Genomic DNA, 25,715 nt, shown 5'->3' on the forward strand with positions numbered 1-25,715 from the left:
AACACAGACACAAATCGTTAAAATGATGAACAATTGCTGTGCGCGTTGTTTGTTTGCGGGAAGTACATAGCAAAGTGGCAAGATGTTGTGCAGCTGAAAATCGAGTTGCGATTAGAGAAATTTGTACACCGGGCTGGTTGGTAGGACGAACAGGGTAATACGCCAATTCAAAAACATTGTTTACGCCGAAGTCTTGAACTCATAGTGGGTATACCTTTCACCTAAAGCGAACTGTACATACATGGTACATACATATGTACCTCATAAGCATGCCGTGCTGTTTACTTAGCCTTCCAAACAAATCGAGTGGATTTACGTATGTATTAGTTTCGAAACCTTAAAGAAAGAAGTATTTCTTTCCATTTTAGAATTTATTTTAAATTTCTTTTATATTTATATTTATTATCAGATAACAATGTTTTAATCGAAATCTCTTAAATTTGTTAATAAATTTCTTTTTCTTTAGATTCATATTACTTGAGCAGTTGCTCATCGGCATAAGTTTAAAAATAAGATATTTCTAAAATATGAAAATATTATCTTGGCAGAAGAGGAGTGTACCAACTTGGTTATTGCCTACCTTTATCCGAAGATTTCACGGTTGTCCTAATTTGAAAATTAAGTATTCTCGCTACTAAACATATACTTCGGTGCAGCGAAAGACGAGGGTCAGGAGAACAAAACTCGAGATGAACCTACTTCTAGCAGCTATACATCCTTCACAGAGGCTGCACGCTTATTCTGGTATACTTGTATTATTTTGGCACCTTTTCAAGAAGCTTCTAATAGGGATGGGAATAAAATATTTATTATTATTTATGAAAGAAAATATATAAAATGGTAGTAACCGTCGTAATATTGAGTATATTTAGTGCAGCTTCAACGCAATCTGACTAGAATACGTACCAAGTAAGGCAGAATGTAAAAATTTAGATTCTTTAAGGTTTTACTATATTATTTTTATTAAAAATGCGGCTTTTAACAATTGCATGTGAAAAATTACATAATTTAAATGTCCACCATGAGCACGTCTTCTTGAGGTAAAATACGCCAAACCGTCGAATTATGCCTAATTGTTGAACATTTTCAGAAAAAAAAGGCCAGTTTTTGGTGTTCCAGTTATTTTTCCATTCTCCACAGAACCAGTTTCTTAAATTTTTTTGAATTATCAATAATTTCAACGCCTTTTACTTGACAAATATCAAAGATGACATAAAAGAAATGGTAAATAATGGAATTACAATATTTACTACTAACATCTAGGCGTAATTTTTGTTTGTTTTAATATTCAAGTTTTGAGCGGTGGACGTTAGACGGCTTCGATTGCAAAACAAAGTCTAATAATCACTTAATGAACGTAATGAAAGTAGCATATAATTGGCTGAGCTCTTCCTCTAATTTGTATTGTGCGTCATGATATTGTGCCGCAAACGGAGGGGCTGACAGTTTTATGACAGCTTCTAGGAGCAGAAGGATTTTTATGAGAAGCTATGTGTTTTGAACCCTAGCCTCGCTGCATGTTAGTCACTCACAAACTCATTCTGCTACGGCGGCTGCATCGGATTTATATAGATTTCGTTTGCCTAAGTTTGGTTAAAGTCTAACCAGTCGCTTCTCAAGTATTGGCTTATGTAAATACTGAAGCAGAGGCTTCCACAAATTGTTCGTTAAAACATTGTATGTCAGTGTTCGGCATTAAGGCGCCTGCGATATGTACCTACAATAAAATTGTAAGACTTCGGTTGAAATGATGGTGAAATATTATGTCTAACCCTATAGTTAGAAATACTAATGATGCCCACTATACTAATAATGCCCCAAAAGCTAATGTTGCAGATTTGGTATAAAATTAAAAATTTAGTGCGCAGCAAATCTTCTCGTCCCCACTATCGTTTTTTATACGTTTGCGTATTCTAATTTTGTTCATATAATGGTTTTATATCTGTAGTAACATAAGAAATCGGAATAGATATATATAGAGTATATGCACCAAAATGCTCAGAATGGTGAGAGGAAGCGATTTGGCCATGTCTGCCTCTCTGTTCGTCCATTCGCGCGTTCGCACGATAACTCGAACATAAACTGAAATATTTTAATGAAACTTGTTACACATATTATTCTTTTCCTAAGGTAGCTTGGTATTGAAAATTGGAAAATCGGTGATACAAAATACAATCGGCGACAAGAAATACAATTCAATAAAAGTTTAAGAAGAAAAGTATGTAAACGCCTGTATCTCGATAATAACTTATTAACATTCGGCCAGATTTGTTATATGTGTTGATACCTACCTCAGTTTAATCCAAATTAGGTATTATTGAGATTGGACAAAAACTGGGCAACCTTTTATATATTAATACTTAATTTCTGCCCGCCCGTCCGATAACGATAGCTGTGACTCTCAATGTCTGAGAGTTGACTTGATTGCAAAAATTAACAGTCAGCCCAAATAGAATTGTACTAAAATGTGCGGGTGTATATATCGTAAAGTTAACACTTAAAGTGAAAATTGATGAAGTTAACACTTCCTTACTTGTTTTTGGTTCACTGTATTCCTTATTTATGTAAAATTCGATTTGGTGGACTCAGCCACTTTACCCTTCTATGGAACGGTATGTACTTTTTATTAACTTCAGTATTAGGCGAATTTTGTCACTGCAATACCCTGATCTTTTTCACATTCATATAAGTTTTCTGGCATAAATATTTGGGAAAAGGTAAGAAAATAGTAAGGGTGTTAAAGTTCCGGTTTTAGTCTAATAAAATGAGCTTAAAAGGACAACAAATTTCAAATTCGTGCCAATTGTATTGTGGAAAGCCGTGTTATGCCCTACCATTAATTCAGAAACCAAGCCCCTCCGCTAATGTATTATTTTGTACCTCGTCTGAAGTTGCAATGACAAAAAATAATTCTATAGCGCTGTTATTGCGATCCAACGGCTAAAAAAATGAATAGTTATCTATTTCCCTTCTAACTCAATTTCCATGCCAAGCCAGTAATTTTCAAGATACAGATACAACATCCATCCATACACCAATAATTCCTTAGCTGGTCGATTGCCTTTTCACTTTTCTTGGCCCCATTTGACCTTCGAAGATGCTCATTTCCTGGTTGTGAAAGGGAAAAAGAAATCAAGTTCAAAAGAGAGATGGTTAAGTTAAAAAAAATAACGGCACTCATTATGACGGGATTAGGATGCAATCAACAAAGAGAAATGTGGCAGGCAAATAAATCAAATGACCCCTTTCAATACACATAAATTTATAATTTCGGTACATATGGCATATGGAAATGCATAAGGAAAAAACGTTTTTGAAAGGAAAGCAATAGTTGCTTTCGATGATAACGCAGAAGTAGCAAAAATATATACTTATACTATATAATATATACTTATATATAGGTATATAGTGCATACATACATATACATATACCATTCATCAAATCACTTTTTCCTACCCCGTACAACTAGTGTTCAACGGTATCTAGATCTAAAAAATTGTATTGAAATATGTATCGGGTGTTTTTTAAGAGCTTGAGAGCTTAAAATGATGATATAAAACAGATATATTGTTGGAATGATTTTTTTATTATAATCTGGTAGATAATTTCATGACATTTGTGAATTTGATATCCGGCATATATTCACCGCGGCTACGAGTTGCATGGTCCATTCGGTCAGTCCAATTTTTGACTACCTTTTCCAATAAATCTGGCCGTATGGCGTTGATGGTGGCATGAATATTGCAATGAATTGATTTTCAAGCGCACTGTATGGCAACTTGCGCTGTCTTTTTGGAACCAAATGCCGTCGAAAGAAATAAGAACCGAGTGCCCTACGAACTTCGCATATATATTTATTATTTTCGAAATAAATATCCACAATTTGGAAGCGTTGTTCTGGCGTTAAATGATTCATGATAACTTAACAAGCCTTACTGAACAGAAATGTCAACAAAATTTGCCAAAGCGACACCCACTAAAATACAAATATATAAATAGTTTCCAAATAACTCTACTCCATTTCTCATGGTGCAAAAGTTGTTTCATAATTGTAACGCATCTTTATTTATTTCTAAATCAATAAAAAACAATTAATGTTAAACGGTACCTCTTATTGGCCTAAATTTTATTTTTAATATTTGTCACGTGCAATACCTTCATTATATTCTAAGATATAAAAGACATAAAGTATTTTTTTTTTATCATTTTTTTAAAGTAATATTTAGGGGTGAACAATTTTAAAAAGGTATTGTATTTAGGTTTTTTATTAATTAAAACGAAGCATAATGTAGCTTAATAATTTAGGTTTCTTTGTATTGTGGTGCTTTTGTCTGTAACTTTTCAATAGCAAAAAGCAGGTATTGCTCGCGTGCACTGCTTAGAACAGCGCGTAGGTTGATACTTTGTCAATCTGCCATAGAACAGAAGGAGCGTGCCAATGTTTGTGGGGGAGGGATAAGAACTTACCGCTACGTCAAAAAATGTTCAAGGGACTCTATTTATCACGTTGATATAGCTAATCAATTTTTTTCTAACGAAACGATGAACATTATTTACTTGTTTCCTAATTCAAGTGTTTCGCATTCGATAATTTGTGGGAAAGTAGACTAATATTTTCTCAAACTTTGACACGTAGTAATGACGCTAAAACACAAAGTAATAGAAGCGGATGGCGAGTTGACGCGTCTACTTTTGGAAAGTTGCACAATAAGAAGCGCCCTATCGTACGGCAAAACGCTTCGGTGCCTTAAAGAGAAAAATTGCAACTTATAGTTTTCATACCACTTCAAGAAATTTGGAAGAATTTGTCACTTAATTTCCGATTCCCTCCAACCTCCGTCTATATCACATTTCACTGAAGTTTGTAATACGAAGATGCCATTAATAACATATAAAATAGTGACAGAAAGAGAATCAAGCAGAAGTTTGTGGGATACCAACAGCGAGCGTAATACTATAGGACGACAAAATTGGAATTTAAAAAATGCACAAATAATTCACAGAGTCCGCTAAGTACTCAGAGTACTTTCCAGAACGGAATATCTAAGCAATCGTTTTTTGAGTGGATATATTTCCAAAAAGCTTGAACGTTCCATTTTAACTCAATTCCATACCAGGAAATATAATATATATTTTTTTAAAGAACTTCTCATATAATGAATATATTTTTCATTCAAGGATATATAATATCTTGGATGGCCTTGTATAAATTGAAGCATTTGTTTCTGAAGTCATTCAAGCGTTATAAATCCTTAGTGTAGCAGAGAACCTTATGGATTACATTTAGAGATTTTCCGCGACGCTTTTTACAGAAAAGCTGATTTCAAGAATTTTTGAGTTCAGAGAGTCAAAAGCAGCATGACGAAAATCAAAAGCTGTGTTGTTATTAAGGGGGTAGTATGGTTAATTCGGTGTAAAACAAGCATATTTTTCGAAACTTTTTTGTCGACACAGTTGATTTATTCAAAATTTTAAAATTACTTCATTATAAAGTCATATTTAAAGAATATTGTGTGAAATTTTCATTGATTTTTATGAAGAAATGAGTTGGTGGCAGCGAATCTTCGCGGACGTCTCATAAAAAAGTTTTATTGCGGTGTCCCTCAGAACTCATTACTGGATCAACTAAAATCAAAAAAGCAAATTGATTTCATCAGCTAATAAAGTTTCGCAGGTAACAACGTCGAATTTTTTTTTTTTTTTTTTTTTAATTTTTTAAAGCGCTTTTAAGTCAAAACACCGATTTTTCATAAAAAAAAACTTGAAAACTTTGTTGTTTTAAAATATGACAAAATTAAAAAAAAAAAAAAAACTCGACGTCATTACCTCGTGAATAAAGTAAAGAAACAAAAAAACCAAATTTGAAAAGAATCGGTGCAGTAGATATGAATCTACAGTGGACACCGACCGTAAAAAAGGCAAGTGTGAGAAAAACACGTTTAAAGTTCGCCGACCGCTCAAACCAGTCCAGCTGTCGCGTCACTAAAATAGTTGTAGCTTCGAAAATAATTCGAATTTTGAAAAATCCTTTTAGGGAGATATTTTTGAATAGTTAAACTATCAAATTTTGAAAAAAAAAATTTTCGATTTTTTCAAATTTGTAGACTAGAATACCCCCTTAAAGTTAGACACTGAAATAAATTCTATAGAGTTTACAGAAAGAGACATGGGGGATTGATGCATGTGAGATTTATAGCTGCGGAAAGCACATTCAGTAAGATGAAAATTCAAATCAAGGTTTATATATATATATATATATATATATATATAGATGTAAATATAAGTATCTATTTATACATAATTTCTGCGTACATCCTTCGTTAAATATTTGGCCGGGGCGATATTATTATATGATATTGTTCCACAAATGGAGGGACCTATAGTTGTATGCGTTCTCCCAACAGCAGATGGCTTTCATATGTAAGCCATAAATATATATATTATATGTATATATATGTAATTTGTTATGTTCAAAACTACAAGTCCCAATTACTCAGTAAACCGTGTAGTCTTCATCGTTGTCGAGTATAGCCTGGCATCTCTTCATGCTTTTCTGCGTACCTCATCGAAAAACAAGACTAGATTTTGCGAACTTGACGCACACGTTGCTTTAAATCATGGACTGGCTTTCCGGCAAGATGCGTTTTCATAATTCCCCACACATTTTCAATGCGGTTGGCGTCTGAGGGCTGGGAAGGCCAGTCCAATACTGTAACGCCATTTTCTTGTTTTTTTGTTTCTCAATGTGTTTTTCTGTGTGGCTTTTTTCAGTGGTTTTGATAATGTGGGACGGTAGGATATGTTCGCCTCCTTCAGTCGACGTTCGATGGTGTTGATACTCACATCTATTCCCTTTTTAGCAAGAACTAATCGTGCATGGCGTAGTCAGAAAGAAGGATCCCGCTTAAAAAGTTGGACGATCACTTTATCCTACTGTTTTGCAGTCACTCGCTTCAAGCCACGCTCGGAAAAGTCATTTACATTTTTGTACACCTTATATCGCTGATTCCACATCACAACAAACTTTTTTGATTTTTTAATCACTTCGGTCCTTTCTAATGCGTGCATAAAAATACCGCTTCAAAACGCTTCGCGTACTTCTCACTCATTTTTGTTTGGTTGCGTTTACTGAAAAGTTTCGAACGACACTAACCTGAGTTAGCACTGACGTCGTAGCCCTTCAGTGGGACTATTACGCAGCAAAAAGCAGAACGAAATATATCTTGAGGTTACAAGAAAAAACCTTTTCTTCTGGCACAGACTGTACTGTAGGAAGTTAAAAGGATATATTTAGATAAGTAAAATGTCGTATATTATGTGCACCCTATCGGAAAACGGCAGCCAACGTAGCCGAATGGGTGGTGCGTGACTACCATTCGGAAGTGCGTAGATTTGAAGCTCCTTCAATCAAACACCAAATGATAGAAAACATTTAATAGCGGTCGCCCTTCGGCAGGAATAGCAAACTTCCAAGAGAATTTCTGCCATGAAAAAGGTCCTCATAAAAACCATTTGCCGTTCAGGTCCCTCCGCCACAAATAGGGCGAGGAGCTCGGCCAAACGCGCAAAAAGGGTGTAAGCGCTAATTATACCTATAGATGTACTCGTATGTATATAGTATATCAGAAGATTTATAATTTCAGAAAATGGCTTCGTTCGTCAATCATATTTGACCCTTGTGTATTAGACAGTTGCAATATACAAACAGACAAACAATGTAGTGCGTAAAGAAACGCTATTCAAAAACGAAATTGATGATTAATTTTTCTCCACCTTGTGTTATTAGAGGGTACTGTTTTCCTTATTGAAAACTCATAAAATGTTAACCTGTACAAAGGATACCCTAATATACGAGTACATATGTAAATTACTTATATATTATCTTGATTTTTTTCTTGATGTGCTACTCCAGGGTTCATTCACGTTTGGTAAAATATCACTAAATAACAGAAGAACGCACATTTGCCTCAGCACTTCGGTAAAAATGGTATGCATATATCAACCACCCAACCAATTTCTCTCCCCTTGATAACTCCTGCTCGAAAAGAGTTTAGCGATGTTAGATTGTCTCAGCAATTCCTACCCTGGCTGTTCTTCTCGGCTTCTTCTGCTACGTGCTCAAGTAGAAATCGGATACCACACTTTTATTTTTATAGCTTTAGAGTTGGCATTATTGTAATTGCTGTTGTTAATATTTTTGTTATTATTATTGGAGCACATGAGTGCAGAAAGTGAGAAACTTTCGCTTGCAGAATTTTACCATAAAACGAGTTGGATGTTGCAGAAATATATTTTTTATATGTGCATTCGTTTTCAAAATAAATTGTCACATGAACATATACACGTACGTATGCATCTACTTATATGTGTATCTGTATTGCAAGAGATATCGTTAGAAAATCAAAAGAATCGGGTTTACCACTTCATGGCGTATTTGTTGAGGAGCAAATCGGATACAATCTGATTTCGATATAAGCGACGGGAATAATGGAATTCAAAGCAGCGTTACGGCAACCACAACGACACGAACTATGCATTCGAAATCGCTTCAACCAAATAAATGTCTGGGCATGGCTGTGCACAGGAAGTTACAATACTCTGAAATAACACACACTTTTTACCATTAAAGATATCCAAATGCATGAGGATGTGTATGCAAATTTACATTTACAGCATTTACATATACTTATCGAAAGAACCGAGTAGCATTAAATTTTCAGTGCAACTGCAAACGCAAGCAATTTTATTATTTTCTCATATTTTTTATTAAAAATTGGGCAGTCTCACAAAACGCCTACTTCCGCAAACCCTTTCCGTTATTATTCCTAAATGGGTGTTAAATGTATGTAGTTCCTATAAATATCTAAATACGAGCGGCATATTTTAATTTTATAACTGCAAGGGAGAAGTTTGAACGATGTGGTAACCACAGAGCCACGGTGTAGGCCGTATGCCAAGTAATCGCAATTCAGTATTCACATATCCATTATTGTCGATTGCTTGCATGTGTTGGTAAACATTTTGAAATTTCTGCCGTTTTATTAACCTATTTGTTGGTTTGATTTTTCCATATTTTGTAATTATCGAATACGTTAGCAAATATTTCGGATCCTATGTATAATTCGTTATGCCTTTTGCCGTTACAGTCTATGTAAATTCAAAATAAAATGGAAAAAATAATTGATTATGGTATTGATGCAGAAATTACCAAAAGTATTTTATTCGAGCTGGTACTAAAATTACATAAATAACCTTGTCTGTGACATGGGTCACCCTCAATAAAGTTCTTTAGCCGGATTTGAATATTTCGACTAGGGGTTCTCAGTTTTGCATAGAGACATATACCTTTTTTTGGGTGTTTGGCCGCGCTCCTCCTCCTATTTGTGGTGTGCGTCTTGATGTTGTTCGACAACTGGAGGGACCTACAGTTTCAAGCCGACTCCGAACGGCAGATATTTTTATGAGGAGCTTTTTCATAGCAGAAATACACTCGGAGGTTTGCCATTGCCTGCCGAGGAGCGACCGCTATTAGGAAAATATTTTTATTGCATAGAGACATACATATATATAATCATATACATTTTAATATAAAACTTAATTTGAGAGGCTGCAAGTATTGAACAAATTTATGTACTCGCTGATTCGTCCCACCTTCTGAAGTTGATAAGAAAGCAAATCATAAATGTGCACAAAGCTGGGTGGTCACGGTTAGACCAGAGTGGCGGATTTTTGCTAACACCAAAAGCAAAGTGATTGTCTTATATCCAGGTTTTAAAAAGAATTAGCCTGTAAAATATTACAATCGTATAATTCACTTTCTGAAAAAACTATTTAAATAAAACTTTGAAGCAAAAACCATATACAAAATTTGCTTCAGGATAAATTTTTTCAATAAAATGTTTACTTGAATCGGTTAGTTTTATTTAAAAAATAGGAACATATTGCCGCTCCTCAGCAAGTAGTGGCAAAACTTCAAGCGTATTTCTGCCATGAAAAAGCTCCTCTTAAAAAACAACATATGCCGCTCGGAGTCGACTTAAAACTGTAGGTCCCTCCCTTTGTAGAATAAGATCACGTCGCACACCATACACAGGAGAAGAAGCTCAACTCTTTTTCTATTATCTCTGGATAAAGCTGCAGTTGTTTGCAATTACTTTTTCCATACTTCTGAATATTCTCATTCCTAATTCATGAGGTATTCTTTCGACACTTTGAATCAAATTTTCTCCAAATCCTTTCCAGCAATTTACAGCAAAATACACGCCGCTATTCGATGTAATAGATCATATACCGTAAATGATACATACAGGTACATATATAGTATATGTATGTAGTATATAAGAACGTGACTGCGGATTTCGCAAGCGTATAAACGCACGACATTACTTTTCAAGTGCATGTTTTCTTTTTATTTCCCTGCCCACACGCTCATTTCGCATGTATGAATTTTAAAATATGCAAAAATTGCGAGTAAATAAAATCGTGAAATGTTGAGCAACCCAGGCATCACAGCGCACACTGTGACTTTTTATCGTTTTAGGATGCCAAAATTAAAAAAAAAAGTTCTGCGAAAATGATTTTCTTTCGGTATGTTGTGTAAAAATGACCAAATTTTACGACAGTGTACTCAAAATTTATCAAAACAATAGTTTTAAGAAAGATAACCGTTTACAAACACAAGCCGGTGCGTCAATTGAATAATTTTTATTTATTATTCGAACATCGCTGTGAAGTTTGTCAAAAGATATAATACGAATAAGTATCAATTTCATAAAATTGAGTATTTGCTGATTAAATTTCAACAATTTTGTACTTCAGGGGTAAGTAAGAGGATTATAAAGTTTTTACTATCGATACAAATCCGCTTAGTAAAATATCACTAAAACAGCCATAGCTTAATATTATTTTTGATATTTTACTGAGAAAAACTTATATTGGTCCATCGAGTTCCGTCCATTCTTTAACAGCGAAACGACCTTTAGGATTCTGTGTTTCAGATACTGGAATAAAATTTTGCTACAATTTGCTACCACAGCTTTAAAAGAAGTTTTCATGGCGATTCCTCGGAAAGAACTTTTTGAAATTTGGCTGATGAGCTCAAAAGAAATGCGTCGTGATGCGGTGTTAGAGAAAATTTTTGCGGTGATCGGAAGAGACGTGGATACTAAAAAGCTAGCCGTAATTATAGTTAGTTTTCCAAGAGTGAAGACTTTGGAAAATACCGTCTTGATGTTGGGCCATCAACTTCATCCTCTATTAGATCCAATGTAGGTATACCACATGTGGCGTTTTCCGATTCTTCTCTTCGCACAAAGAAAAGAAAAGCAAAGAGTTTTTTAGCAGTATCAAATAGCGAACAAGTGTTAATGGCGGCAGAAATGGGACTTAGATCAAACAGTAAGAGAAATTCCGCAATATTATTTAAAGAGCTGTGTTTGTCTTCACCGTCAAGAGGTACTATGTTGAAAAAATTTCGACTTTCGAAAGAGCGCAACAAAAGTTTATCGCCAGACCAAGCACTTGCGCTGATAATAGATGCAAATGATTCAACACATGACTATAATATGCATAGACAGCATACAGCAGAAATAAATCCCAAATTATATCCGTCGTATAACTGCATAAAAAAGTCCAAAGCTTTATGTTACCCAGAAAAAATCACAGTAACCGAAACGTATGCCGAAATTGAGTTGCAAGCGCTTATTGATCATAGTACAAAAAGGTTGTGTAACGCACAAAAAGAAGTAGTGCTGTCGATTCCCAGTATTCAAGAAGTTTTCGTGACTTTCAAATGGGGTTGCGATGGCTCGGAGCAAAAACGGTATAAGCAAAAGTTCAGCGAAGAAAATCAATCTGATAGCAGCATGTTTTTTGTTTCACTCGTACTTCTCCAAATGTATACTCTAGTTAATGAACGTAGAGTTGTTATATGGAGCAACCCTGTTCCATCATCAACCAGACATTGCCGTCCCATTAAATTTTTGTTTGAAAAAGAAACGCGAGATGCTATTGTGAGAGAAGTAAAGATTGTGGAAGACCAAATTTCTAATCTTCTTCCTACAATAATTAAGATGGAAAATTTAAATTTTAAAGTTACTAGTACACTCATTTTGTGTATGATTGACGGTACAGTATGTAATGCACTTTCAGCATATACCTCATCTCAAGCGTGTTATATATTATATGTGGTGCTTCAGCGAAGGATATGAATAATTTTAGCGCTTTGCTGGAACGGAAAGTTGACGCAAACATGCTAAGATTCGGCATTTCACCACTTCACTCATGGATACGGTGCATGGAGTGTATGTTGCACATTGCATATCGGTTGGAACTAAGGACATGGTGTGTAAGAGGCGCCGAAAATAAGGAAAAACTGAAAGAGAGGAAGGAAAGCATTCAAAGCAGATTTAGAAACGAAACTGGGCTTTTAATTGATATTCCAAAAGAGAAATCTGGCAATACAAATGACGGAAACACAGCACGACGTTTTTTTAGTAATGCAGAAGTTACTGCAGACATTACAGGCATTAACTTATGTCTCTTAAAAAGGCATTTCACCATATTGTCTTGCTTAGGGTGTGAATTTCAGATAAATGCTGAGGCCTTTGAGGTATACGTGAGAGACACACGCGATCTTTATTTGAGGGAATATGAGTGGTACAATATGCCAGTCAGTCTGCATAAAATACTGTTCCATTCAAGACATATAATATCGTCATGCATGGTTCCTATTGGTCAGCTTTCCGAAGAAGCGCAAGAATCGAGAAATAAAGATGTCAGAAATTATCGCGAATGGTATACAATGAAAAGTTCACGAACTCAAACCAATGAGAATTTATTGCACAGGCTTCTAATATCATCCGATCCCTACATTTGCAGCTTACGTAAGCCATCGAAAACCAAGCGCGGGACTTTGCCTCAAGAAGTAATTGCATTGCTGGCCCAGGAAGAAGTATTATGAATAATTGCTTTCGAATAAGTGTTTATGTTTTATTATGTTTAATCTTTAGAAACTGTTTATTGGCTTACTATTAATAAAATAAAGATTAGTGACATATTTATCATTGAAACAATTTGTGATTATCTCCTTCATTGAGCAGTATAATGTAGTATAAAAAGGTACCCAGGGGCTGAATGAAATCTTTTAAATATTAGTCATAAGCCTCTAAGCTAAAGTTCAGAAATCTAAACAATTTGCATTTAAATTGGCACTGGAAAATGCTTTTAAAGTAGAAAATATGATTATGTGAAATTTTACCTTATATGTGGGCAAGGAGAAAAAGTGAGCGTATCACGCCCATTTTTATTCTCAAATCAGATTTAGGTATCTGCAACCACACTGCAAAATTTGAAATGAATTGCTCCATTGGTTTGGCTGTTATTATTTTGGCATCCTAAAAGTGAAAAAAGTCACACTGTGCAGCGGCAGCAGTGGCAATTGTAGAATTAATGTTAGGCAACGATCTGGCAGCTTTCAATGAAAAAAGCGATTCATCCGACCAAGCGAACGAGTGAGCTTTCAGCTTGCGGCCCTTCCACCTCAACGCCTTTTTTCCATATTATGCATTGGTTGCGTTTGTCGCCAGCGGCCGCTGCTGCTGCTGCTGTCGAGATATTTGTTATGCTCTCACATTATGCACGCCTTCCTTGCTTCCTTTCCATCCCTTTCCGCTACGATTCCACTTCCTTTATGATTTCATCACTCTCGTAGTTTGCATTTCAATTGCTCCTACAATATTCCAGCATTATCTTGTTCTCTTTCAACAGCATTGATGGCAAATTACGGTTTTCTTTTCATTGAATGCATACATACAAATAACCTTTTATTGTCCTACTCCATCTTCCTTTTACTTTCTTTCGATGTTTTTAGCTTTTAAGAAAGTTTATATTTCTCCATACTTTCTTTTATTGCTTTTATTTCTTAAATTTTTTGTTGCGCTTAAAATGCGTATCATATTCAGTCCATATAACTGTCATACACCTATACAGTCCATGACAAGAGATGCCATATTTTAATTTGGGAATTATTTTTATTTGTATATTTTTTAACGCACATACAATATAAAATAAAAACAGAATATCAATAATGTTGCAAGTGGGAGCGAGAAAACTTAATAAACCACTGTAAAATATATGTTTGTTTAAATATTTTAGGGATTCGATTCCAAATAAATGATATTTCTGTACTAATTCTATTCACTTGATATTATAATACACTTCTATCAAAGGCAAACCCTATAGTGCAAGTCACTAACTTTGAGAGATTCGACAATTGTTATTTGTGTCTAGAATATTTGCCATTTGCACTAATGATTGTGCTATTCACAAACTTATAAACATCACTGAACAGCTGTCTTCTTTTATTTATTCATATTGAAACTGATAGAGCGGGCATGTCTGACAAATTAAATACAAAATAAGCGAATATCGCAAAGATGAATAAAAAACGACTAACGTATGCATACTATCTAAGTTAAATTCAACTTTGGGTTTTCTCTTCAATTACATTTGCGCTAAGTAAATAAAATTAAATAATAATTACTACATATAAGTATACTTATATATATAATTGGCGCGTACACCCTTTTTGGATGTTTGGCCGGGCTCCTTCTCCTATGTTGTTCCACAAATGGAGGGACCTACAGTTTTAGCCGACTCCGACCGACAGATGGTTTTATGGCAGTGCCTGCAGAGGGGCGACCGCTATTAGAAAAAACTTGTTCTATCATTTTGGTGTTTCACCGATATTCGAACCTACCTTCCCTCTGAATGCTGAATGGTAGTCATGCACCAACCCGTTCAGCTACGGCAGCTGTCTGACTATTAATACGATCACATTTAAGTAGATTAATTACTTTTTCGTGCTTAACTCCCAATCCGTAATTAAAAAGCGAGACTACCCATACAAAATTTCTCTCCCGAGATCTGAGGATATAAAATAATCCTAGATTATTACAATACTTTTTTACATATAACCCTGTGTTTTCTTATTTTTACAAATGTAAAAATAAACGTCAAAGTGAAAACTAAATAAAATGGATGCCGGCAAAGAAACCAAGTTTGTAGGCTTAATTCTAATAAAACTTGCGTTAGATATTATTAATCATGCATTCATTTGACAGAAACATTGTGTTCCAATAGACGCTTTGGCCTGTTATGCTTATTATAAAATGTAATATCGAATTTCCCATGCACATTGTTGCCATAATTTTTTTGAACCTTAGTAAACGTTGTTTACGGGATTCCTCCAACTGTTTATTACTAGCAGCCACTTGCGCAATTAAATTAGCTAATCCTTATCCTTGTCTTTTCTTTATATCGTTAATAATTACATATTAAACAAACCAAAAAATGCAAAATATTCCACCAAAGCAATTTCAATGCGGTATTGACAGCTGATAGTCAATTTTGCAGGCAATCTGCCATGTGTGAATGGGTAGATTAATTTTGTGGATTTATTGCTATGGGCTATATATAAATGTAAAATATCTATAAGATTTAAATCCCTTCCGAAATCTATATATATAAAAATGAAATGATGTTCGTTTGTACGCATTTTTTTGGGCCGATACGAGGCCAATTTTATTCGTTCTTTTTTTATATTATAGGGATCCACTAGGGGAAGGTTTTTAGCAAAAACAAATTTCTTTTAAATATTTTCTTCATATAAAAAAAGAAAAAATCAAAATATTGTACAAAACAAAACTTGCTCGATTCTTAGATTAAAGTAAGTTTCGAATCGACATTCATTTTATGTGTACAACTTTTTTTGAATTTTTCGTTATTGTATACAGAAATTTCAAATGATTCGAATGAAAATTTTTTTTTTTTTTTTTATTTCTTCCATAAAATATTACACCTGTCGTTAGACAATAAGTAATTTGATTTACAAAAAGATGGAATGAGAGTGATATTGAAGGGCCAATGCCCCCAAGCTCATTTAGAAGAAATATATACATACTATTTAAAAACAAGTGGTTAACAAACAATGACATATACGATTAGTTGACAATTGATTACAAGGATTTTGCAAGATCTGTTGGTGTTTGACGGTTAAGCCGACTTTGGGTAGATTTTTCTTTATTTGGTAGTCTTCTCATCATAGGATTTGTATGCGTTAATAGTCTATTTATGTGTCTTCTGCTAGCGCTTTGTATTGTTTCATCAATAGTATCGATGTCAAGGTCGCGATGAATATCTGCGTTAGGTGCATATGTACCAAGGTGCATTAGTTAAGGTCCTAAGTATTTATGAAAATAATGTTTCAATTCAATTGAGCAATGCTTTCTTTGACCAATTCTATATGGAAATAAATGCGTTTGCAAACGATGTTTTCGGCTATGAACAAATGTTGGAATCGAATGAAAAAGGAAAGAAACGCGAAATGATAAAAAAAATTCTTGGAAAATTTAAAATGAATGGTGCTCCATTGGAAAAATTCAAAGGTAATAAGAACATACACAAGATAAAGTTAGAATTCGAATTTTTAGATTTATTTTGTTTATTTCTCATTTTTTCAGAAGTACACCACACAACAACTCATTCCAACTCTGATTTTGAAATCCTGTTGGAATTGGTGATCGATAATTTTGTCACTATAATGGTCAATGGAAATTTGCGTGTATCAGACCCTGCATATTATTTACCATATCAACTTTTTATGGAACATATGGACCAAATGAACACAAAAAATAATTTAGTTTTGTTTTGATTTTTTGCAACATTTTGGTTTTCAGTTAATACAATAAAAACAATACTGTTTTTTCGTGAACACAAAATTCTAAATTTATTACGTTGTTTGTTTAGAATTTTTTTAGAAAAAAAGTAAATTTTTTGGTTTTGATGAAATTTGTTTATTGTTGCTATTTGTGAAAGCGTAGATATTTGTAAGTATTTGACTATAATCCTAAAAGTTAATGGAATACCACTATGACACATAGAAAACATTTTTTCAAAGGGGTGTTTTTCGAAAATTATAAAAAAAATTGTTTTCAAAAATTTTGAAGAAATAAAGTAAAATAAAAAAATTTCGAAAGCATGAAATTTTTTCAAAACCAAATTTTCCTCAAAAAGATAAAAGAAATTTCTTCGAAGAGGTGTTTTTCTAAAATTACAAAAAAAGAAATTTCAAAAATTTTAAACAAATAAAATAAAATAAAACTTTTTCAAGGGTATGAAATTTTTTCAAAACAAAATTTAAAAAAAAATGGTGTTTTCAAAGCATTTCATATTCCACTATTAATAGAGAATACATTTTTTCGAGGGGGTTTTTTTCAAAGCGGAAAAAAATCTTTTTTAACAAATCAATTTAAACTTTTACAAAAGTATGAAATTTTTTCAAGAACAAAATTTTCTCAAAAACGTTAAATTAAAAAAAAAAATAGTTTTTTCAAAATATTTAATTTTCAGCAATTAACTGAGAAGAAATTTGTTAGAGCGAAGTGTTTTTCAAAACTTCAAAAAACACTTTTTAACCAAAAAAAAATAAACCTTTTTTCAAAAACAACAGGAATGATAACATTGCCTAACAATTTCTGCACTTTTGCACAGTCTAAAGAGGCATTGATACAGAGTGTATTTCCAAACATAGTTCAACATTACAAAAACCATGATTGACTCAGCGAAAGAGCAATTTTAGCTGGGAAAAATAAGGACGTCAATGATATAAATTCAGCTATTTTAGATCAAATACCTGGTGACATAGTTGCGTATAAGTCAATGGGCACTATTACTGATCAAGATGAGGTCGTAAATTATCCAACTGAATTCTTAAACTCACTCGATTTGCCAGGCTTACCACCTCATAATTTACGATTAAAAATTGGAGCACCGATTATTATGCTGCGCAATAGTAATGTGCCCCGACTTTGCAACGGTACCAGACTCGCTGTGAAGAAGCTAATGGGTAACGTTATCGAAGCAACAATTTTGAAAGGGAAGTACAAAGGAGAAGACATTTTGATACCCTGAATTCCACTGATTCCGGCGGATTTACCATTCGATTTCAAACGTTTGCAGTTCCCTATTCGCCTTGCCTTCGCTATGAGAATTAATAAGGCGCAAGGACAGTCTCTACAAATGTGCGGTATTAATTTAGAATACCCAATTTTTTCTCATGGACAATTGTATGTAGCTTGCTCACGAGTTGGCAAACCATCGTCATTATTCACGCGAAAGATGAAAAAACCAAAAACGTTGTCTATCAAAAAGTGTTACAATAAAGTTCGAATGAAATTGTATCAAAGAATTTGCTTTGTTTCGTATTAATTTTATTCTCTTTCAGCAAATCATTGAATTTATCGTCTAGCGAAGCGGGCGAGGGTACGCTAGTAGTTTATATATTTTTAGGCCAATTCTGAAAGCTTAGGAAATACAGAAAACTATTTGTGTTTAACTCCGACTCAAACTGCTTAAATTTACTGTACAACATAAAATAAATATATAAATTGTATTCAATTCTTGGAATGATGTGCTGCAATTTTGCTAATATAACTTCATTTTTTCTTTCAGGTATGCATTCACAAATTTTAACTTAAAAACATTGCTGATGTATGGTATGTAAGTTAAAGAAAGCAAAACGGTCTGTTAAAACTTTGTACAAAAACATTTGGGTGCAAGCGAATCACTCAAATCAGCGGCAAAAGAGATAGTAAAAACTCCTGTTATGGGGTTTACGAATTTTAAGCGAATTGCAATTCAGTGTCTATCGCCTCACAACTATTCAAGTGAATAATATAATTTGCAAATTAGATATTAATCCTGCGTCCAATAAATAATTTCATGTTATCACCTTTCAAAAGGTCCGGTTCACTATAGCGAGTAACAATAAAACTGGGAACAGCTGGTTTAAAACAAACATGTAGATTGTATAACATATTCAAGGCAAAAAAAAAAAATTAAAACAGAAACAATAAAAAATTAAACAGTTGGTTTTTCAAACTGTGGGTGCTATTAGGTTATTCAATAAATTTTGCGGCTCGATAAGAAAAACACAATTTTATGGTTTGAAATACACTTTATTATTCAGTATAGTCTCCCTGAACTACAATAGACTTGTTCCAACGAGACTCCAATTTATGAATTCCATCCCTGAAGGGCTGCAAAATACGCTTCCTCAGCGTTATCAGATGATGAAAAACGCTTTCCACGCACGAATTTTTTAAGCCTGGAAACAGATGGATGTCGGTTGGGGCCAAATCTGGTGAATACGGTGGATGCTCCAATCGAACTTTAATTCATGGATTTTAGTCATTGCCAAAATGCAATTGTGATTCAGTGCATTGCACTTTCCTGATGAAAAAGAATTTTTTTCTTTTGCAAACTGAGTCTTTTTTTATGAATTTTTCCTTCAGCTGGTCTAAAAGGTTACAATAATATTCGCATCCCAAAAACCTCATGCAAACAGCTTCTTAGGCGATTTCTGGATACGAACTCGTTCGGAGCCGAAGAACCAAGCTCACACCACTATTTAGCCTCCTATTAGCCTTCTACGATTAATAGGGTTGTAACTGTTTTGGTACGTCTTCGACGTGGATCATCTATAAGGCTTGTACGACCAGGTCAAAATTCAGCAACCCATATTTCTACTGTACTAATTGATAGCGAAAAGTCCTTATACATTTTCAACATTCGCTCAAAAATTTCCTTTGCTTTTGAGCATTCATTTCTAGAAAATACCAAAATATAATAGCAAAAAAATGTAGGCCAGTAGCATTGCCCTTTCTTATCGAATCACAAAACTTTTTGAACAACATCGTACATCGGTGATGGAAGTTACAAAATTCAAAATTAATTATTTATTAAACATTGCCAACTTAAAACTAAAAATTTAGAAATGATAATAGTAAATTTAACTATATAGGTATGCCCAATTAAAAGTAAAATTAAACTCAAAGATAAATGTAAATATATAGAAATAGACAGAGAAACGAATAAAGGATTAGGATTAATACCAGAACCGAGAGTGACAGGGCAATAGTAACAGATTGAAAGTTGTCAATTTATTCAGACCTGCTTCTTATGAAATGGCCGTTATATGCTTCTAATAAACCATTTTATTTATATTTAAAATATATACAAATATAGACCACATTCAAGTATAAATAAGGTGTCAAATATTAAAGTATCCAAATAACAAGAAAAAATATTTTCCAATATTTTGTTTGAGTGTTTTTTAGGTTCGCTGTGGTTGCACGCTACCCTTTGCACCTACTTTCAAACCCAAAGCTGGGGGAAAGGCGATTAGTCGCCACTCTTACACTTTTTAAGGGTCTTTAGCATTTTTGTCGTATCTGCTATTACATCACCCGATGTTGTCATTTTCTCGCTGCTTTGTAGCACGAATCAAGCAGGAATGAAGTTTTCGCCAAATACTTACTATGTATTGCTAAGAGTGCATTTAGAGCTATAAAATAACCTACATTCATACATATTCCACTGGGTACCGAGCCCAGTTAGCAACTGTGTGCAAATCCACTTCGCTATGCTTTCTTGCCCAGCTTCTCAAGTCTAGGATACAGCGATGTATCCACCAGCCGTTTGTTCCATCTATAGGTACTGCCAAGCTTGGGTACTTGTTTCTCGCGTTTTGTTCTATTCTCAACTCATTACGGCTTTGTTTACTAGTAAGTCTATTGGGTGCGTTCCGGCGAATACAAGGGTATCTCATCCGAAACGATTTTAAACTTCCAGCATACTCGAAGTGTACGTAAACGGCAAGTTGGCATTATCCGCGATAACACTGATACCATTCCTTATGTTTTTCATTGGCGAATTTGTTTTGTTTTTCATTGGCGAAGATTGTTTCAAATCAATCTCCGGTCTATTGGGGATTAGGAAGTACTTGACTGTTGGCAGCGTGGTGGTTGTTGGTTGGTATTTGTGGTTCGTCCTCTAATTTCTTTCCTTGTATAGATACGAGTTGATGTTGGGTCCCCGGATCGTATGTGCATTTAAGACATTGGAATCGCGTCTTAAATCTGTCGATATAAAATCAGTTTGGTTTCGCGTTTTCCGACCAGGAGACAGCCGCATAGCTTAATGGAATCTGATTCCAGCGAAGTCGATTAGCGTCAATCTATTAGCGGATGCTTCGTCTATGTGGGACCAAACATCGCTTTTTTACCCACTCTGGTATTGAAGCCGTCACGCGATTTATTTATAAGCATTGCAAATGCAAGCGGTATTGGAAACCGTAATCGTTTAAAATACAATGATTTGTTATTCGCAACCAGGATGCGTGAAATTAAAATGGTTTCACTTTATAAATACTTACCATTCAAAATTGTGGCTTCGTTAACGTTGTTAATTAAGTTCTTCACCGCAAGTCGGGTGCTATTACAAATGGATATGTTCCTCAACATAATGTTTACCTATCCGACTTTTAACTGCAGATGATGTGGTAGTCTGGGAAATTGCAGCGAATTTTAAAATTCCTTTGAATGGGGGACAACATGATCATTTTTAAACTTAAACGCCCTGCCACGCGGACCCAACTTTCTTTGGATCAGTAACACCCATTTCCTGTAAACTGTAGCTCGATAGGGATCATGCCGTTGATTTCGATTCCATCGATTTTGTTGCACTTTATTTCTTGATTTGCGTTGTGTGACAGTTTTGAGATGCGCATATGTATGTGCATATCATTGAATTGAAACATTTCGTATTTTGCGACCTGCAAGTCTAATTTGGTGGCATTCTGAAGAACAAAAATTAAACTGAAAATAAAAATAAAATATTTAGTACCACAGTAATTTTGTGGAACCATTTACCAAACATCGATATAAAATTAAACTTTTAATATAAATCGTGTGATTGGGATGAACTGACGCAACCCTTCCAATCGAATGGAATAAAAGTAAAAAAACGTGTTTAAGTTCACACTTGTAGTTTATACTTGAGTTTAGCCCTGAAATCATCAGCTAAATAAATTTATATTCACTTCTGATTTTGGATTGAATCTAAAAAAATCTGTTTAAAGCACCCGAATTTCGAACTGCCACACGCAAGTGTAACTACGGAATAAATATGCACGTGCAATATCTGACAAAGGCAAACGTTGCTATGGTAAAAAAAAAAGAAAAAAGTTCCGTTATTTTTGCTTTTGGTCGTATGCATTGTCTACTCATAAATTATACTCAGTTTCGTGGCAAATTTCGTTTGCTAACAGTGGGGTGAGGAGCTAAGGAAACTCGCATTGCAGTGATTGCATTACCTGAGTGTGGTAAAAATGCAAGTGAGACTTTCGAATTGCTGTAAAAGTTAATATTTCGATCGTTTTTCCCAAATGTCTGAAGTGAAGAGAGAAAAAGAAGTGGTCGTCCTCGTGTGGCTCGAACCAGGGCAACCAAAAATGCCGTTCGAGAAAGAATTCGAAGAAATTCCTTTAGAAAACAGAAAATCATGTCCAGGGAAATGAATGTATCGATCAGATCCATGTCAAGACTATTAGAGATTCAGCCCTATCATGCAATTCATCGTAGATGGTTTTTCGTAGAAAGTAAGAAATTGTGATCATACAATTCGAAAAGCTCCGAATGTGCATTTCCCGAATACACTCTTAACGTCAAATTTTAGAGTTTCGTATAATTTTTCTACGACAACGTTAGACTAACGGACAAAAATTAGAACAAGTAATAAAAAGAGGACTCAAAAGGAAACAAATAAAAAAACTGTAAAATGTAAGTCCTATATTCACTAAACTATAAATAAAAAGAAATTTTTGAGGTATATGTACTCTTATGTGACTTCCACAGGTGTAAAGTTGTAACAACATGGCAGCATTATGCCACTTTGTTGGAGCTAATAAAGGAGAAATCAATCATGGCATTGATACTATAGTAGCCCTTACGGTTGTAGTAGAGTAATTTTTCTTTAATGGAGGAAATAATTTGTATGTGCGTCCTATCCACACACAAAATTATGCCAGGAAATCTATATTGTGAGATAGAATTCCATCTTGCATTGCCGTTTTTCATTGACACTCATGCTGAGATTCACTCACTGAGGACACAATCGTGTTTGTAGTGACACCAATACGTCTTTTATTACATGGCTAAATATCGACTGGCCCATTGCAAGTCGAAATTTTTGCCAACTCCGCGCTTATAGCCTCCCTCCGCAAGAAACCGTGAAACAGAGGATAGTCGGAGAACTGGAGCTATGGACAACGACCTCGCTGAGCTTGCGCTGCCTTCAATAAAACTCAAAACGTATGTAAATACAGCTTTATTTGACCGGTAATTTTTGATAATCCTGTTTTAAACCGTAATTAAGTAAACTTTTTCTTTAACAAAAAGGCGAGCATTTACATTGATTTGTCCAACTCGAAAGGGTTGCTTGCATCTCTTAATATTTTTCGCTCAATTCTGAGACTCCGTTTGCTCTTTCATTTTCCTTCTCCATTAACACAGCCGCACATGTCAACGAATACCTTTTAATTTGAAAATTCAGCTAACTTCACAAAAAACTTAAAGATAAATTGTAAATTGTCTTGCTTACATTGAAGTGAGCTGTTGTCGAAATATCAAAACTAGACATTCGAGTTTGGCAGCACCTTTTCGTGTTCACATGGAAACCACGATCTAAATTTTTTCGTATTCGTAGTAGACATTCGTATTCGAAGCTTTTCTACGACGGGTTCTATGATAGGGCTGATTATCTCCACATCAAAGTCTTCCGTCGCTCAACTGGTCATCTTCCGACAACACGCTTGAAGAAAATTAGGCTCGACAGATGAAAACAGCTTCTTAGGTCGCACGCGGTCAACGGCCCTGAATATATTCTTTTCACATATGAGAAAATGCTCACTGTTGATGAAGTTTTTAATAAGTAAAACGACAAAATCTATGCTAAAACGTCTACAGATTCAAAAACTGTTGTTCCAAAGGTTCAGCGTGGCCACCATCCATCCTTCGTAATGGTTTGGTTGGGAGTGTCTTCTAAAGGCCTTAGATCTCTTCATTTCTACGAAAAAGAGGTTAAACCGGGGCAAAAGTGTACCAGGAGGATGTCAGAGAAGGCGTGGTGAAGCAGTTGAGCAGTGCTCTCTTGCATTGGTTTTTTCAGCAAGATTCTGCTCCAGCGCATAAGGCAAAAACTACACAGCAGTGACTTAAAACAATATTCCTGGGTTCATAGCCGCAGAAGATAGGCAGTCTGGAAGTCCAGATCTCAATCCATTGGATTACAGTTTGTGGTCAGAGTTGGAGACCGCACAGAAATTTGGAGTCTCAAATAATTTTTGGTTCGAGCAGCGACGGCAATATCCAAGGAAACCGTGCGTGCTGCAATAGCTGACTGGCCTTTTTGTTTCAATGTTTGTGTAAAAGCAAATGGTGACCATTTCAAATGAGAATATTTCTTTTTAATATTTACATGATTAAATAAAAAAAATTGTGATTATAATTTCATATCTATACAATTTTTTAATTTTTTGTATTCAATATTTTCATACATTCTGTTAGAAATAATATTTAATTTAATTCTTTTTTTTTAATTTTTTGATATTTCAAACATCTGGCAGCATCCGTTTTCCAAGTTATTTCTTTATGAACCTTTCGATATGTATTTGAAGATTTTTTTAATATATCTACTTGCATGTTCTTGATGAATGGATGTTGAGAATGTCCTTACTTAGATTCCTGTAAATTTCCCGGAATCACATTGGAATTAACCAAACACTTAACCCGTTTAAGGCATTCATCACTTTTAATATTTATTAAAATAAAATTTAAAAAGAGCATTCAAATATGTAGCCATAAATATACGAAATGTTATTTAAATGTGCACGTACACTTACGCACATATATATATACATACATTTATTCAATTCAGAATGCGTTTACGAAAAAATTGAATTGCCAATGCATAGCGAGAAATACCACTGGCATTCGTGATATTATCGCAATGTTGAGCAATGTGCGTATGAACAATAATTAAAAAAACTGAAATATTTGCTTGGGCATTCATACACACATACATATATATGTATGCATGTACGAATCTAGGTATTCATGAATACTAACGGGAGAGAAACGGGATTATATGAGAAAGAAGCATTTGCCCCAGGCTCTCTTTTATTGCCGTCAGTTCATTTAAATTAAAACATAATCAAAATGCACTGAGTCAGATGAAGGTTCACTTCACGACCAATGCTCTGGCAACGTTGCGGCTGGATTGTATTGGAAACACACACCAGGCACAATATGTTCCATGTTTCTGAAAGCATCAACCAATTGAATAGTCAAAGTCCGAAAGCAAAAAGCGGAACTGAACTTTTATTGCGTTTTATTAACAAATCCTTGCCAATGGTTATTGCCACATGGCAAAAGCGCATGGTGCACCAAGCAGAACGGAAACAAAAGCGCCATCGGAATGTTGCAGGCAATTTCCAACTTTATTGCCACAATACGCGTTGAGGCAATTTCAAACAGGCAATTATTCGAACGAACCGCCATTCAAATTTTTGAATATGTAAAATTGCCAATAAAAATGACAATGGAGCCCAAAAATTAATGCCAACTATAAAGGGATTCCAACGACTTTGTGCGTGATTATCATTCAGCTGGTGTTGGGTTTAATGCCCACTGTGGACATCAAACATCAATTGATAACGATCGTCCCACCGTGTAAGAGGCCCTCCAACAAACCATCTGCCGTTCGCTGCTGGCATAAACTGTATTGAACAGCATCAATGCATGTACATATGTACCTA

General features: G+C 34.6%; 1 protein-coding gene across 2 annotated transcripts in view; it reads left to right on the plus strand.

The window, feature by feature from the left end:
• The window catches only part of LOC129241640 (RNA-binding protein Musashi homolog Rbp6), a 373,873-nt gene that overhangs the window by 204,318 nt on the left and 143,840 nt on the right, over positions 1-25,715 (plus strand). For both annotated transcript variants that reach the window (XR_008582150.1, XM_054878077.1), the window contains exon 4: positions 18,512-18,555. Coding sequence is in view for 1 of the 2 variants with exons in the window: in XM_054878077.1 (XP_054734052.1) it covers positions 18,553-18,555 (3 nt within the window). In the remaining variant the exon portion in view is untranslated. The remainder of the gene's footprint in view (positions 1-18,511; positions 18,556-25,715) is intronic.

Source organism: Anastrepha obliqua, chromosome 3 (genome assembly GCF_027943255.1).
Source record: "Anastrepha obliqua isolate idAnaObli1 chromosome 3, idAnaObli1_1.0, whole genome shotgun sequence".
NCBI classification, from domain to species: domain Eukaryota; kingdom Metazoa; phylum Arthropoda; class Insecta; order Diptera; family Tephritidae; genus Anastrepha; species Anastrepha obliqua.